A 16,174-nucleotide genomic window follows, 5' to 3' on the forward strand; every position below is an offset into this window, starting at 1 on the left:
CAATTGTGAAACATTTATTTTTGTGAGGCGGTTGTTAACAAATCAATGTAAGCTCAGGATCCAAACAAAGTGTTTTCATTTGAAAGCCTCTGGGGCTCAGTTGTATGTCATGTAGCGGGGAGTAGCACTGAATTTGGCATAAGACTTAATGACCTTATTTACAGCTTCCAAGAAATCCTTCTCAGTTGCAATTTTTCGCCGTGCTCGGATTGCAAACATACCAGCTTCTGTGCAGACACTTCTAATTTCAGCACCTGTCAAACAAAAAGAAAATAAATAGGATTAATTAAATGGGTCCAAACAGACAGACCAGCAAAATAAGCAAGATCTTTCCACTCACCAGTGCTATTTGGACACAGTCGGGCTAACAATTCAAATCGGATATCTCTTTCAACACTCATTGAACGAGCATGAATCTTAAAGATGTGAGTCCGACCCTAAAAATGAAGGAATTGACAGATATTAAAATGTAAAAATATCACAGGAAAGAAAAAGTTCAAAAATCTCTTCTAAAACAACATGATTTTCTTACCTCTAAATCAGGCAAGCTGAATTCAATCTTTCTATCCAATCTCCCTGGCCTCATCAGCGCTGGATCCAAGGTATCAGGTCTGTTAGTGGCCATCAGTACCTTAATGTTGCCTCGAGGGTCAAAGCCATCCAGCTGATTGATCAGTTCCAACATTGTTCTCTGCACTTCATTGTCACCGCCAGCACCATCATCAAACCGGGCCCCTGAGAAGACAAAGAGAAGCACTTCATGACCACCTCAGAGGAGCTCCAGGACTTGAAAGTTCTGTGAGGCTCAGCTCAGCTCAGCTCCAGTGCTTCAACCCAAGCTCTTCCGAGTCCCGCAACAGCTGCTTCACCCAAAACTCACTGGAAGGTGAATCTTTGCTGTAGGAGTTCACTATAGATTTGTTTAACAGTCTTCTTCAAAGTGCTTTTGAAGATCTTTAGAAGAGTTTTTCAAATCACTGAAGAACACCAAACCCCTTTGTTGTTTAATACAATACACATGGAGGTGAGGCGACAGTAACATGCAAGCATCAACACTATAATGGTGCTTAACTATTGCAAGAAACTGTCACGTTGTTTTAATTCTCAAAATTATTCCTTAAAATATGGCTAAATCCATAATACAGTAGAATCACAGCAGCTTACTACTGAGCTTACTTAGATATACTGAAGGACTCTACATTCACGTAGGCTCTCACTTCAACCCAAACAGCAAAAAGTGGAAAATAAAAGTTTAACAGCTTCCAAATATTGTTTTTCATTTTAAGTTATATAAATGTGTGTTGTTGTATTAATGTGTTATGTGCACTAAGACACAAAAATGCACATTTTAAAAAGGAGACTAAAAATAAAGGACTTTAGAGCTGGATGCTGCATTATTATACTATGGTCAAATTATGACCTTTGAAAACATTTTAATGGCACAAAAATTCAAAACCAACACTGGCCAAGCAGTGTAAAACCAAGACTTTAAGTGCCTAATCACATTACCCAAACAGTGTTACAGGCACCATTATATGTCAAGTCAATGAGTTCATTAAATAATAACCGTGTGGACATATGACACTTTTCCTGCTACTAAGAATTACTGCTCCTATAGACTATACCTACCATCAATGCCTAGGCAGCTCAGCATTTTCAAAGTCTTATCACATTTATTACTTCATTTGAACTTCTCAAAAACCCATAAAGTAAATAAGGCAGGCATTATAATTTCCTTTACAAGATGACCAAATGGCAGCTCACAAGTTAGAATCTATGAAGCCAAAAATAACATTATTTTATGTAAACTAAGATAAACTACCAGACTGAAATTATACCCTGGTACCTTCTTATCACATTCAAGGAAGATGCATCTCAATGTGGGAATTTTTAGCGTGAAAACATGTTTTATATGAATGAAATTAGTATAAAAATAAAGGCTTTAAAAGTGTCACTGTTTTATAATATTTCTTAAATTCTCTATGGTTAGGCCTACCATTTATTGCTATGTGGCTCCAATGTGCCAGAGCTTATAAAAGAGTTGGAATTAATTTTTTTTATAAGATTAGCATATCAGGAGAACTCTTAATACAAAGAGATCTCAGAAATCCAATTGTAAAATTCATACCTCCAATGGCATCAATTTCATCAAAGAAGATAAGGCAGGCTTTTTTTGTTCTGGCCATTTCAAAGAGCTCACGAACCATTCGAGCTCCCTAGTGAGAAAATCGATTTATTAACTCAAGAGTTAGTTTTAAAATCTTTAAAACTACAATAAAAAGTTACACAGTGCTATACGTATTCAATACTTATTCCTAACAGTATTCTCAACCGTTAATAGTTTTTTTAAAAAGCCTGAAGTTTGCCACCTATATCATCAAATTCATCTTTTTAGTCTCAAAACAATATTAAATAATTTTAATGATTTTATATCTACCAAAACTGAAGAGATCTACTTAACATTGTTGAGCTGGGCGTGGTGAGGCACTCCTGTAAGCCCAGCACTCAGGAGGCTGAGGCAGGAGGCCAAGGCAGGAGGATCACTATGAGTTTGAGGCCAGCCTGGGTAACGTAGTGAGCTCAAGGTCAGCCTGAACTAATAGTGACAGGCTGCCTCAAAAAGACAAAACAAACATTGTTGAATAAATGAAAGGCACCATTCTAATCATCAAAATTTGAAAGGAAATAAAATCATCCATGGATCACTTAGAACTGTTGATCACTGAATTTCATTTGTTTTGATCAGAAAATGAAAATATATCCCACTCATGCGGTTTTTCTAATTCTTATTCCAAGTATGCTAATCGTTAATAGGTTTCTGCTATAACATACACAGCCCTAGACTTGGTCCCCAAATATACGTATACATATGTGTATATGCGCCCATACATGTCCATATAGACAATTTATGTTCTGTCATGAAGCCACAAAATATTATCAGTGAAATGCAATTTCACTCACCAGGCATCTCTGGGGAACTTACCTCACACCAGATTGCACAGAATGCCATCCCTGAGAGGGGCACACCGATTAAAATTTTAAGTGGCTGCCTATTTCTAAATGACCACAAGGGGAGGCTGCTGGCTTCTGGGCTTCTAAACAACTAATTAAATCATTTGAGAAATGTCAGGCCTCAGTCCCTTGCTGTGGAATTACATTCCTATTTAATGTCATTCCTAGTGTACAAACCTTTCTCAGAGCTAGTATTTTTTGATTTTGACAAATTTACCTTACCTCACCGACGTATTTCTGCACCAGCTCGGATCCAATAACTCGGATGAAGCAAGCATCAGTCCTGTTGGCAACCGCCCGGGCACAGAGTGTCTTGCCTGTGCCCGGGGGACCAAACAGCAGCACACCCTTGGGAGGCTCAATGCCCAGGTTAACAAACCTCTCTGGCTGTGTGACAGACACAATGTTTACACTTACCACTTCTGCATAACGAAAGTAAGAGCACTTCTACATCAAAACACTATTAGGCCCACAGTTTGTATACTTGGTAAATGAGGAATATTACTTATTCTAAGATATTCCAAGCTAGATTCGTGTCAACACGTAAGGCAGGATGGCTTTTAAAGGTACTTTTACTGGGGGGGATGGGATTGAAATTAAAATTAAATTTATTTTTTAAAAAATAAGGGTACTCTAGGGCTGGGGATTTAGCTCAGTGGTTCTGCTGCCTGCTTCGCAAGCACAAGGTCCTGAGTTAGATCCCTGGTACTAAAAAAAAAAAGAAAAATAAGGGTACTCTTACTGTTTGGTCTTGACAAAATATCTTCCTTGCTTTAAAAAATAACAGGCCTTAACTATTATCTGGTATTTAATATCCTAGTTTTCCATTATCATCCCAAGTTTAACTTTTCCCCTCCTGATGCCATTAGAAGGAACACCTACTGTCTTTTATAATAACCTGTAATATATTTAACACATTGCGAGAGGTTACACTTCAATTTCCTTTGTCAGTTTAAGTAGCAGATCTTTCTTTGGGGACCATTTAATCCCTTTTCCTTTCCTTTCTTCTGAAATTTACCATCTCTCCACATCTCTACCTTCTCAAAAATTTTCATAAAGGAAAATATTAAACCTAAAAGCTATCTAATATATAAGCAATTTTAAAGCTTAGTACATAAAAGACTATTACGACTTTATAAAAAGAAATTTAAATACAACATTTAGCTACTTACATGAAGTAGGGGGGTTTCAACCACTTCTCGCAATTTCTCAATCTGTTCCTTACACCCACCGACATCACTGTATGTGACATCAGGTTTTTCTTCCACCTAAGAGGGGGAAACACTGTATGACATCTAGGCAAAGGCTTCTGAAAACTGTCCATATCTAGTACAAGAGATTCAGTACTGTGAAGGAAGAATCAGATTATAACAAAAGTTTTAACAAAATGGAATATATTTCCTAGTGTCCTACAACTAGTTGCTGTATTATTTGTTATGACATTAATAAGTAAGCCAAGTAAAATAAAGAGCTATAATAAACACTTTCTCATATGAAAAGTTATTTTTAATTTTTGGCCACTCTTTGATATACACTCATATATTAACAGTTTATTAGTTAAAATTTTCAAACTTTTTCTGGATGGAAACAATTGTATTAAAAGTCAGGCCAATTCTTTTCCTTCCCATAGTTTCTTACCTGCATCATGGTAACTGTTGGGTCAATCTTAGGAGGCAGGGGAATGTGAATTTGATACTTATTTCTGTCCACACTAAAGAAGGTAAAAACAAAAACAACTCACTAACACTTTCTTTAAGCTGTCAAAGGGCTCTTACATTTAGTGTTTTATTACTAAAACTATACTTCAAGCAAAATAAACACAGAGTCCTAAAGATACACAAAGAGAAACAAAGCATTAAGACTCAGAACATTAAACCCTCAATCTAAAGTGGCAACAATCTATTCTTGACCCAAGGAGAAGATGTGATTTTAAAAATTTACTGGGTGGATTATTTTGTATTCATAGACATTAACTCATTTAATTCTTGTATCCATCCTCAAGCAAGTATTTCTTCACTTATACCATCTTATCTTAAATAGACTGGAAGCTCAACCTAGAATTCTACACTTAACTTTTATTATGACGTTTGAAGCCATTCATAAATAGTAATATAGGGGTGGGAAGGGGGAAAGCTGGTGGGTAGTCAGGGAGCTGAGAAGACGTCTCTGCTCATTCACTCACAACAATGCCATGGGTGTGACTGTGACAAGCTATCTTTAGTGAAAGCAGCTTGTTCATTGTAAATAGCAATCTTACCCAACTCTCATCCCTTCTTCAATGTCAGTAGGTGCCACCTGATCGCTGAGGTCCACCACAAACTTGGCGAACTGCTTCACATTGATAATGTACTTTGGGTCCTCCGAATCAGCATTGATTATCTTTGTACACCTAACACAGCAAAAGGCTTGGTTAAAGTAAGGCACCTAAAACCACTAATAATGTATTAAAGTTACCAGACTTTCCAGGGCAAGGAGCATAACAAAGAGCAAGTGTAAGCGAGAACTGCAAAAGCTCAGATCTCATGCTATGCTCAGCTCCAAGGGCCCACAAGACTGTACCAAGTCACATTTTCAAATGATGGCTTCTCCTGGAAAATGAAGCCCAAATATTTCATTAGTGAGTTCTTGAATTTTCTAAATTACATTCTTTTATTAGTGATACCTTTATACCTTGCCTTCCTTTCCTATTTTTCCTGTAAGAAGACAGCCATGGTCTTACACCAAACTTGATAATATGTTCACATTTTTTCCTAAGTTTATACTTTACAACAATCACAATGGGGCCATAATTCAGGCAGCTTTGATCTGAACTGACTGTCCCAACAAGTGGCTTGAACTACCAGTGGTACATCTGTGACTGTCCCATCAGACAGCTTACACCGGCTTCCTGGGGGCCTTTAATTACAATAATGGAAAAAAAGGTGTTGATTTAATAGACCAGATGTCATCATATTACAGTTCCATAAGGAAAATATTACAATGGCATAAAAAATTGTAATACAGCTAATTTGTACGACAGAAGTTGTAAATGCATATTATATACACCAGCAATGGGGTACTTATAAAACTGCTATGCCAAAATTTAGAGAATTAGTGTAATGGGGCTGGGGATTTAGCTCAGTGGCACTGCACCTGCCACTGCAAGAACAAGGTCCTGAGTTTGATCCCTGGTACCAGAGGGGAGAAAATCATTAGAGAATTAATTACAGATAAACTATTAATCCATGAAGAAATGCCCTGGGTGCAAATTACACAAAATAAATTCACTTTATAAAAGTGTATTTAGGGTTGGCAAGAAATAGACACAAGCAATGTTGAGAATGTTATCAAAAATTATCTGAAAAAATGAGTCCCACTGTGGCCACAAAAAAAGCCAAACATGTTATGACATTTTGTACACTTTGCACAAATCAGCCACCTTTATGCATAAAATATTTTAAGGAAATTCATGATTAGAGCCAGGGATTTAGCTCAGTGGCACAGCACCCACTTGGCAAGCGTGAGGTCCTGAGTTCGATCACCGGTACCAAAAACAAAACAAAAATTTGTTAATTATTGTAACAGTTTTAATTGGTATGCACAGTACTAATTAATATTTATATTTGGGCAATAATTACTCAAATTAAACAACTAACTAGATTCAGTCCATTTATAGACTTTTATTAATTTTATTAGTAAAAAGACCGATAAAAGTTGTCAGATCTCCTTGTACCACCAGTGGTACAAGCCACCCAATGGGACAGTCATGCATGTATCCCAGTGATTTCAAGCCAATGGGAAAGTATTAAGTTCTTTTTTTTATTGTTGTGGCTATTTTTCACTTAAATGTATTCATTTTCTGTGTGAACAGGTGGAGATGAATTCATAATACCATGTGCATCATAGAATCTACAGTATCTGTCTACTGAATAAAGTTAGAAATAGAAAAAGAAGGTACGTTAAGAAAGCTGCTACATAAGCCATCGCAACAAATACAGAGAAACACAGAATGGCCTCTGGGCTGTGCACACAGAGAGAGAGTAAGTTCAAACGCTTCATCCTCACAGTGCAATTGTGTGACAGAACTGTTTTCCATAACCAGGCAAGATGCACTATATATCACTGCTTCATCTAACAGACCCTTCTCCAGTTCCACAAAGCAAAACAATTCATGAAACAAACCAAAAGCTGTCGCTCAGGAAGCTCAAAAAACTTTAAATTAGTATCACAAATATTTTCAAAGAACTAAAGGAAGTCATGTCTAAAAAATTGACAAGAGGGCCGGGGATTTAGCTCGGTGGTTCCGCCACCTGCCTCGCAACCGCAAGGACCAGAGTTCAATCCCCGGTACCAAAAAAGAAGAACTGACAAGTATGTGAACAGGCCTCATCAAAAAGAGAGCCTCAATAAAGAGAGAAACTAGACTGGAGCATTATTTGGCCATAAAAAGAAATGAAGCTTATAAACATGCTGCAACATGAATTTTGAAATATGATAAGCAAAAGAAGCCAGAAAGAAAAGGTCATATGCTATGTGTTTCCATTTATACAAAATGTCCAGGATAGGCCAACTCAGAAACAAAGCAGATCAGTGCTTGCAAGGGCCCAGGCAGAGGGCAATGGGGCTGCTAATGAGTACGGGGTTCCTTTCTGGAGTGATATAAGTGTTTTATTTTGGAATTCGGTGATGGACATCAGTGTACAACCTTCTGCACATACTAAAGGCCACTGAATTACATACTTTAAAGGAGTGAACTTTATGGAGTATGAATTTCCTATCAATAAGACTGTCACTAAAAAATGTACACATTTTTATCAAGAGGTTTTTTTTTTTGGTACTGGGGATCAAACTCAGGACCTTCTGCTTGGTTTATCAAGAGTTTTAAGCAAAAGGTAAAGGACTAAAAATCAAATGGGGACTTTTTCAAAATAATCTTTGCTTTGTATAAGGCCAGGGTCTTGTTTGTGGTAGAAGGTGCCAGATACTTAGGTAAAAAGTTTTATTTAGGTGGAATTTGGAATAAAAATTATTTATAAACTACTATATTATACCTGAAAGTCTAAAGAAAATACAGACAAAATATCCACGGAGAACTTTACCTACCTTGCAACCTGCAAAGGCTGCTCGCTCTGGAGAGTCTGCTTATCTGCGGCCAAATCCCAAAGCGCTGGGGGCGCCAGGCCCGTGTCGGACTCTTTAATACCTGGGGAGAGAAATGCCACACAGATCACTGACTTGTAGCACAGTGCTCTGCAACAAGCTTCCTCAACCTCAGCATGAGTGGCATTAGAACTAAATAACGTCTTGTGGGGACTATCCTGAGCACGGGAAGAGGTGTTCAGAATGTTCCTTGCCTCTGGCCACTAGATGTCACCTTCCCTCAAGCCAGGAGTCTCAAGGCTGGCTCAACTGCCACGGTGGGGTAGCAAACACGCAGTTGAAAACCACTGCCCTGAAAAAATCATTAACCAAAATTCAGTGCCATTTTGACATTTCTGGAGCAGGTCAAGTACTGTAAAACTTCTGCTCCCAAGTTCCCAAGAGGAAAGGTTTCCAATAACCAGGCATTAGCTTTCTTATTTCAGCAGTCCTATGTGAAATCATATTTTTATTCAATAAAATATTTTAACTGGTTTATTAGGGCTTGCTAAACTAGGCTTTCGTTAAAGGAAACATAACTTGAGTAGGGGATGTTGTTTCTTAATTACATTAAGCCTGTTTTTAAAAAGCAGTGAAAGGGGGCCGGGGATTTAGCTCAGTGGTTCCAGCACCTGCCTCACAAGCGCAAGGTCCTTAGTTTGATCCCCGGTACCAAAAAAAAAAAAAAAGCAGTGAAAAAGATTAAATGAAACCCAATATGTGTATGTGTTTGTGTGTAATACTGGGAATTAAACCCAGGGCTTTCACACTGAGCTACATCCCTGGCTCTTTTTGTTATTTATTTTGAGACAGGGTCTTGTTAAGTCACTAAACTGCCAAGACAGGGCTTGATCTTGTGACCTTCCTGCCTCAGCCTCTTGGAGTGCTGGGATTAAGGCACATACCACCCACATCTGGCTGAGATACAATTTCTTAACAGAGAGAAGGGTAATAATATTGCAGATCTGTAATTCATAAAGGAGTCAAATCTGTGTTTAAACTTTTAATATAATTAACACATCACATTTAAAGAGCGGAAACTGAAATTTTAAAAAGCACGTACCAGTGAGCTCATTAATTTTCTTGAGAAGTTGTTGAATGTCATCCTCAACCTGCTTGATCTGCCTGGAGTATGTGCTCTGACCCTAGGTGAGGACAATCAGTTTAGGAAGGAGTTAGGATGGCAACAACTTCTTAAAACAACAAATCAAATAACTGAAGTCCTAGCATCCTTTTTATCCCAAAGCTTGTGAAGTAAAAATAAATTTCATTTTCAGAAGATTTTCTAAGCCAACTATTTCCTCCAAACAGATAACCCATCGTGCAAGATAACAAAGGAAAATAGGCCTAGTCTTTTTTTTGTTTGTTTTGCTTTTTTGGTACCAGGGATCAAACTTGGGACCTTGCGCTTTCGAGGCCAGCGCCGGAACCACTGAGCTAAATCCCCAGCCCTTGGGCCTAGTCTTATATGTTTAAACTTTCCATTTCAGAACTGATGTGGTTACATATTAAATATTATAAACATCTGTGCAAATCATTTCAATATAGAACCACACTTCATTGACAAATAATAAAAATATAACGGACAAGGTCAGGCATGCTGAAATAATCTCTGTTCTATTCTAGACAAGAACTTTAGGTAGGCAACCTCAATGAAGATTATTATGAACTGCTAGAAACTGTCTTCTAATTAGTTTGGAAGGACAAAACCAAATAGTTTTTAAGATAAAACTTCTACATTTATAGACATTTAAAGGACTTACATAAGTTTTCAGCAAGGCAATATCCCCCTCATCCAGAGCTAAAAGAAGAGAGACAATACATGAGAGTCGGTGAAAACCAGAGCTGATCAGCTTTTCTGTACAATTCAAATTGGGTTTTGCTTCTGTGTTGTGGTACTGGGATTAAACCCAGAGTCTCTGCACTGAACTACATCCCCAATCCTTTTTTCATTTTTTATTTTGAAATGCAATGCAGTCATTAAAAATAGTAACACAGGACAATGCTACATAGAAAGCTATTCCACAAGTATTTTTTTGAAAGAGGCAGGTTAAAAACAAATTTTTAAAAAATACAGAATATGCATATAATTTGCTATTATACAGACATTATTTTAAACAAATGTAGAGTGCCATCAATTGGTGTTTTCTAAATGTTAAGAGTGGTCATCTGGGATCTCAAGTGATTCACACTCAGTCCTCTTTGCCAGTCTCCTGTCACTAAAGTTTATCTGTGACTCCCACATCAACACGCGTGCACAGAGTGCCTTCTTGTCTCCGTGCTCATCAAGAGATGCAGGTGATGTGGTGTCATCCGACAGGAAATGTGTGAGGAGGGTGGCCTCACCAAGTTCCTTACACTCCTGAACAGTTTTCTCTTTTGTTTATGGCCATAAAGAGACATATATATATGTCTATGCAATATTATTTATATAAGAGTAGAAGCAAGAAAAGCATGCTTAATTAAGTAACAGCAACTAGACCAGTTTAGCTGCCACTAGTATACTTGGTAGGGAGCAACAGGAAAGTAGGTACACATCTGGAGGTCTGGGGCCCTGATGAGGCAGCTCAGCAATGCCGCAAGTTAACAAAGGCCATGGCACAGCTTATCATATAGTGGAACCAGATGTGAGGAAGAATTAGCTAAGACACAGAGAAAAGACTTGAGTACGTGAAGCAGGGCAGAGGTCACACAAACCTCACATAAAATGGTGACAATGAAAAGAGAAAGCAAAGGTTGGGGAAAGTCCTCAAAAAAGGAATGCATAGCACATGGCAAGTGACTAATCACGTGGAGCCGAGTGTGAGAAGAATCAAACATGATGTCCAGGCTTTGTCCTGGGTACCTTGGAAGAAGGTGGCACCTTTTTATGGAAGCAGAAAAGTCACAGAGAAACTGCTGGCAGAGGGACATTTGGAACCTAAACTGCAGACAATAACATAGCAGACATGGCTGCTACCTTTTGAAAGGCCTGGTTACAAGGCTGGCCCTTGAAAATGGATTCTGAAAGAGGTCCTGCCATTCCCAAAACTGAAGAGTACTTCACTGTGCCTAAACTGTAAAACACTGTGGTTTAGGCAGAACACCTGTTTTCCTTCTGAGACTGAAATCAGGGTATGTGTTAGGCAGAGGCTGCCCACATGAAGAGCTCTTAGCTATAACTGAGTCTCTAACAAACTTCCCTGGATAGTAGTATTTTATATATGTCAAACTTGGTGCTGGGAAAATCAGGCACATCCTGTGTAACTCCACCAGAAAACTTTGGAAACTTATCCCTGATTTCCCCTGGACTTCATCTCATGTCCCTTGTGTCTTTGGACTTCACTGGTTTTGCTTTGTGTCCTTTTGCTGTAATAAAAATCATAGTCATGAGGATAACTGTATGCTAAACCCTGTGACTCCTAACTAATTACTGAACCTGGGGGTAGATGGGGGCTCCCTAACAAAACAGCACCTCTCAACACAGCAAACTAGAAGGCTCTAGAGTTCAGGTGCCAATATTAAGTAAAAAAGATTAATGAAGGAATCATATTTGAGAACAGAGTCCAAAATGAGAATGGATGAAATTATCATGAAGAAACCTTTACAGAAACCACGTGAGAACATAATGTAGACAAGAATCACTTAAAGGAAGTTTCAAATAAAAGAACCAAGGGAGAGCAACATTAATGTCAAAAACACAAAGATCAGGATTGAGGAAATACTAAAGATCTGGGAATTAAGAAACCACTAATCAGTTTCAACAGGCACAGAAACCAAACTGCAACTAAACTGAGTTTAAACATGAAGTAAGCAGTGACGCAATGGATACAGTGTTCATAATAGTAATAACAGCTGCCATTTACTGAAATATTCACTGTATGAGACACTGTGATTAGAGACAAATATATTCCTTAGGTGGCTATGGTGCAGTAATGATGGAAATCAACAGAATTGAGATGATCAAAGATCATTAACATAACTGAAGACACTCAAAATGATACCACAAAAAGAAAATAGGGGGCCAAAACAACAATGGGATGAAACAGGCTGGGGGCTAAGCCTCAGAAGGTCATGTACGTCCCATTACAGGTAAACGTGGGAAAACCATTTGATCTCTGAATGCAAGTTTCATCATCTGAAAAACTGAGATATTACTAGTTTTACCTTCACAGTGTTTCTGTAAAGATTAAGTGAGATACAGATGAAGAAGCACAAAAATGTTTATGTAATCACAATTGTGCCCAAGAAATACATTAGTATTTTTACACAATAGCATACCCAGACAAATACTAAAATCAAATACTAAATTTCTGTGACTAAAGCTCTGCAATGGGTGTTTTTCTGAGGTTTTCAGTGTTCTAAAATATTTTTCTGAGAAAAAAGAGTGGGTTGAAGATAGAAAGGGCATCTTCTTAGAGGGGAGGGTGTAAGTGGTGAAGAAAGTTTGGTGCTAAGAGAGGTTGAAGTTATTAAAAGAAAGATAAAGTAAAGGCAAAGATATTTTTAAAACACTCTACATTTAAAAATAGCTTATAAGGAACAAATGAGGAAACGGCATGAAGGTGTTACTAGGAAGAAATCATGTCCAAAAGCAGTGGGTATACCTCAGGCACACTGTGAGTGAAAAAACATTAACAGGTACAGTCTCTACGCAGAGTAATTTGGCACTGTCAAAAATACAACTCCACTTGTAGAATTTACCCCACGCTCCATGTGGTAAAAGTCATACGAACAAGGTGCTTTATAAAGGTGACAGATTGGAGAAATCTAAATGTCCATCAGTGATTAATACTATATTATTGTGCACCCATAAAACTGGATACTATGCAGATGCAAAGAGAGACAGATTACATAATGATATAAAATTATCTCCAAAATAAATTAAGATTTAAAAAGATATTGAGGTACGTATACCAGGCTACGTTTATGTAAAAATGCATATATGCAGACCTGCTTGTATATGCAATGTCTTGGGAGACGGAAAATGGCAACAGAAGCCGCCAGTGCGGAGAAGCTGGAGGCTGGGACCAAGGACGGGAGGCTTTTCGGATGTTACTTTCTCTAATCTTGAGTTCTGAACCCTGTGAAGGTACTATCTAGTCAAACATGTAATTTTAAAGACAGCTCTGTCCGATGTCTGGCTCTGCAGTGCCGGACCAAGCGGTCACGCTGAGCGCCGGGACGCGGATGAGGCCCAGGTAAGCAGCAGCGCCAGGTGGGGAGCTTCTGGGGGCTGCGAGGCCGACAAGGTGCCTAACTTCAAGTCCGACAGCTGCGAAAGCGTAAGAACTGGATCGGCAGGAGAAGAGCATAGGGCTGCAGCGGAATGAGGGAGAGAGAGCGGACAGGCCCGGGACGCCGTCCGGGCGAAATCTCTGGGGTCAGAACAGGACGGAGCCCGAGCCAGGCGAGAACCCAGCTCCGCGCCCGGGCCGTGCCAACTGACCTCGGATGGGCTTGTCGTCCTTCTCATCCTCTTTGGTTTTCCGCTGATCAGCGCCGAGGTAATCCGGCATTTTAGGAGATGCTAGCGCCTCGGCTCCTTGATTACACAGCACCTTCCTCGCTTCCGATGTTGCCTTCTGTTTTCCCTTCCCCACCGGAAGTAAAACCCGGCTAGGCCCTTCCCACTGTGCCCGAGAGGCGGATGCGCTCCGGGGAACGCGCAGGCTCCCAAGTCCAGCGTACGAAGGTTCCGCCTGTCACCGGGGAAAGACTGCTCCACCCGGACTCTCACGGTCTCAGATCTCTGGAGAGACCTGATTAGTAAATTCTCAGAGCAGCCCTGGCTAAGTCGATGAGTTTAAATCCTGGTTTAATCATTTATTTACTGTGCAATCTTGGATAACTTGGATAATCTCTTGAATTTTAGTTTCTCCTTCACCGCACAGGGTTGGAAAGGTAGTTTGTGAAATGCCAGGTGTTTTAGCACAAGCCCCAGAGACTAGAGCTACAAATAGAGTGACGGTAACACGTCTCTCCTAAGGAGTTAATATCCGGAATATACACAAAACTATAACGCAACAGCAACAAAACAGTATGACTTTAGAGATGGGCAAGGAAAAAAAACCCAAAGATATAAAAGAAAAAGGTGGGTAAAGAACCTGAATAGACATTTCTCCAAAGAAGACATACAAATGAGAAGGGGAGGTAAAAAGAATCAAGATTGTGTTCAGGTACCAACTCCGCAGGATGAATACAGTCATTATGTGCTGCAGACGTGTACTAACACGTTTAAATGTCGATCCATAAACACTGGGGGCAAAAAAGATACACAAACGGCCAATTAACACATAAAAGATGTTCAACGTTGTTAGGAAAATGCAAATCAAAACTACTTTATATCATTAGGATGGCTACTATCTGAAAAGAAAAAGAGATAAAATACCTAGTGTGGATAAAGAAAAATAGAATGTGTGCACTATTAGTAGGAATGTAAAATGATGTGACAGCTGTGGAAAATTGTGGTTCCTCAAAAATAAAATAAAAATAGAATTACTATATGATCTAGCAATTTCATATATACTCATACATATTCTATGATATTGAAAGCAGGATCTCAGAGATAATTTGTACACAAAGGTCCATAGGTACACTATTCACAGTGGACCAAAGGTGGAAGTAACCCAAATGTCCATCTACAGAATAATGGATAAAGGAAACATGTGACTTATGGATAGAACAAAGTATTATTCAGCCTTTTAAAAAATAAATTATGATACGACAATATGGGTGAACATTGAACACATTACCCTTGTGAATAACCAGTCACAGAAAGACAAATAAGGTATGACTCCACACTGATGAGATACCTGGAGGAGTCAAATTCATACAGTTGTAAGAGGGTGGTTGCCTGTGGCTAGGAGAGGGGGGACAAGGGATGTTTTGCAAGATGAAAAAAGTACAGGAGATTAGCTGCACAGCAATACGAATAAACTTAACACTATTGAGGTGTACACTTAAAATTATGAAAATGGTAAATTTCATGTGTATTTTACAATTTAAAAAACTTATCTCAAAGGTGAAGGTAAGAATGGATGGGAGGAGGTGTCAGGAAAGAATATTAAAACAGCACAAGCCAGGTGTGGCGCACACCTGTGATCTCAGCACTAAGGAAGCTGAGGCAGGAGGATGAGGAGTTCGAGGCCAGCCTGGGCTACAGAGCAAGATTGAAGCCAGTTTATTTTATCTCAAAAACAAAACAAAACCAAAAACAATGAGTTCAGGACTGCACTTTAGGGTATATTTTAACAGTGGCTGCATTAATAGAGGGACCAAGGACAAGTTTTGGAGAAGATAATCAGTTTTTATTATGTCAATTCTGAAATGAGAGTTTGGTTGTGCAGATATAAGAATGAATTCAAGTTATGTAACAGTGAAAATGCAATTCCTACAAAATTATTTGCTAATTGTGGGTGCCCCTTGCTGAAGAGTGGCACCTCAAGTCCATTTTACCCAACCTGTTCAAGACACTATTAGGGGTGAACTTTCATGCACTGGTTTTTTTTTGCTAGTTTTTGCTTTTGACCTCAGTTCCACCGTAGAAGGAAGCTAATGGTAGCAATACAATTGACTTTACTATACAGTAACCAAACGCCAGAGTCCTGTAATTGGAAATATCTTGAGAGGGGGAAAAAACCCCTTAATTCTCTTAGAGCAGGGTAAAAATATTGCTGCCATTGGAACAGCCTAACACTAGAGAGTATTCTCCAAATGAGTATTAGAAGAGATAATGCAGATAAATTAGCACTAGTATGTTAGCCGCTCCTTTTGTTGTTCAGGTAAACCCACAAGCATCACAGGACTACATCCATAATTAGGGATGTATATATACACATGTATATATTGAAAGATTGTATCATCGATAGTTCCTTCGCGACTCTTCATTTTTTATGTACACAAATACATCTGCTGGAAAAGTAAGTGGTTAGGTTGAGACTACTACGTAAATAGGAATTTTAAAATATGAAAGCTGATTTCACTGATTGTGCTGGGGATTAACCCAGATCTTCGCGCACGCGAGCTTATTTTATTTTTGAGCTGCTTTTAAAAGCTCTTCTGC

General features: G+C 38.8%; 1 protein-coding gene across 1 annotated transcript; it reads right to left on the reverse strand.

The window, feature by feature from the left end:
- Positions 1–13,764, reverse strand: Psmc2 (proteasome 26S subunit, ATPase 2). The gene is made up of 12 exons (XM_004839713.4): positions 13,559–13,764; positions 9,894–9,931; positions 9,194–9,275; positions 8,095–8,194; positions 5,270–5,401; positions 4,651–4,723; positions 4,185–4,280; positions 3,235–3,399; positions 2,129–2,216; positions 533–735; positions 341–437; positions 1–254 (listed from the first exon to the last, which is right to left on the reverse strand). Exons 1-12 carry the CDS (start codon positions 13,626–13,628, stop codon positions 97–99), a joined length of 1,302 nt encoding a protein of 433 aa, XP_004839770.1. The 5' UTR covers positions 13,629–13,764; the 3' UTR covers positions 1–96.
- Positions 13,765–16,174: the final 2,410 nt, after the last annotated feature.

This window comes from Heterocephalus glaber, unplaced genomic scaffold, assembly GCF_053883595.1.
Source record: "Heterocephalus glaber isolate CG9 unplaced genomic scaffold, H.glaber_assembly_v1.0 deba00000676, whole genome shotgun sequence".
NCBI lineage: Eukaryota > Metazoa > Chordata > Mammalia > Rodentia > Bathyergidae > Heterocephalus > Heterocephalus glaber.

Coding starts and splice junctions, on each gene's coding strand:
- Psmc2 (XM_004839713.4), bottom strand. CDS start 13,628: ATGCCGGATTACCTCGGCGCTGATCAGCGGAAAACCAAAGAGGATGAG. Junction 9,276..9,893: donor TTGCCTTGCTGAAAACTTAT/GTAAGTCCTTTA, acceptor GTCCTCACCTAG/GGTCAGAGCACATACTCCAG. Junction 4,281..4,650: donor CAACAGTTACCATGATGCAG/GTAAGAAACTAT, acceptor TCCCCCTCTTAG/GTGGAAGAAAAACCTGATGT.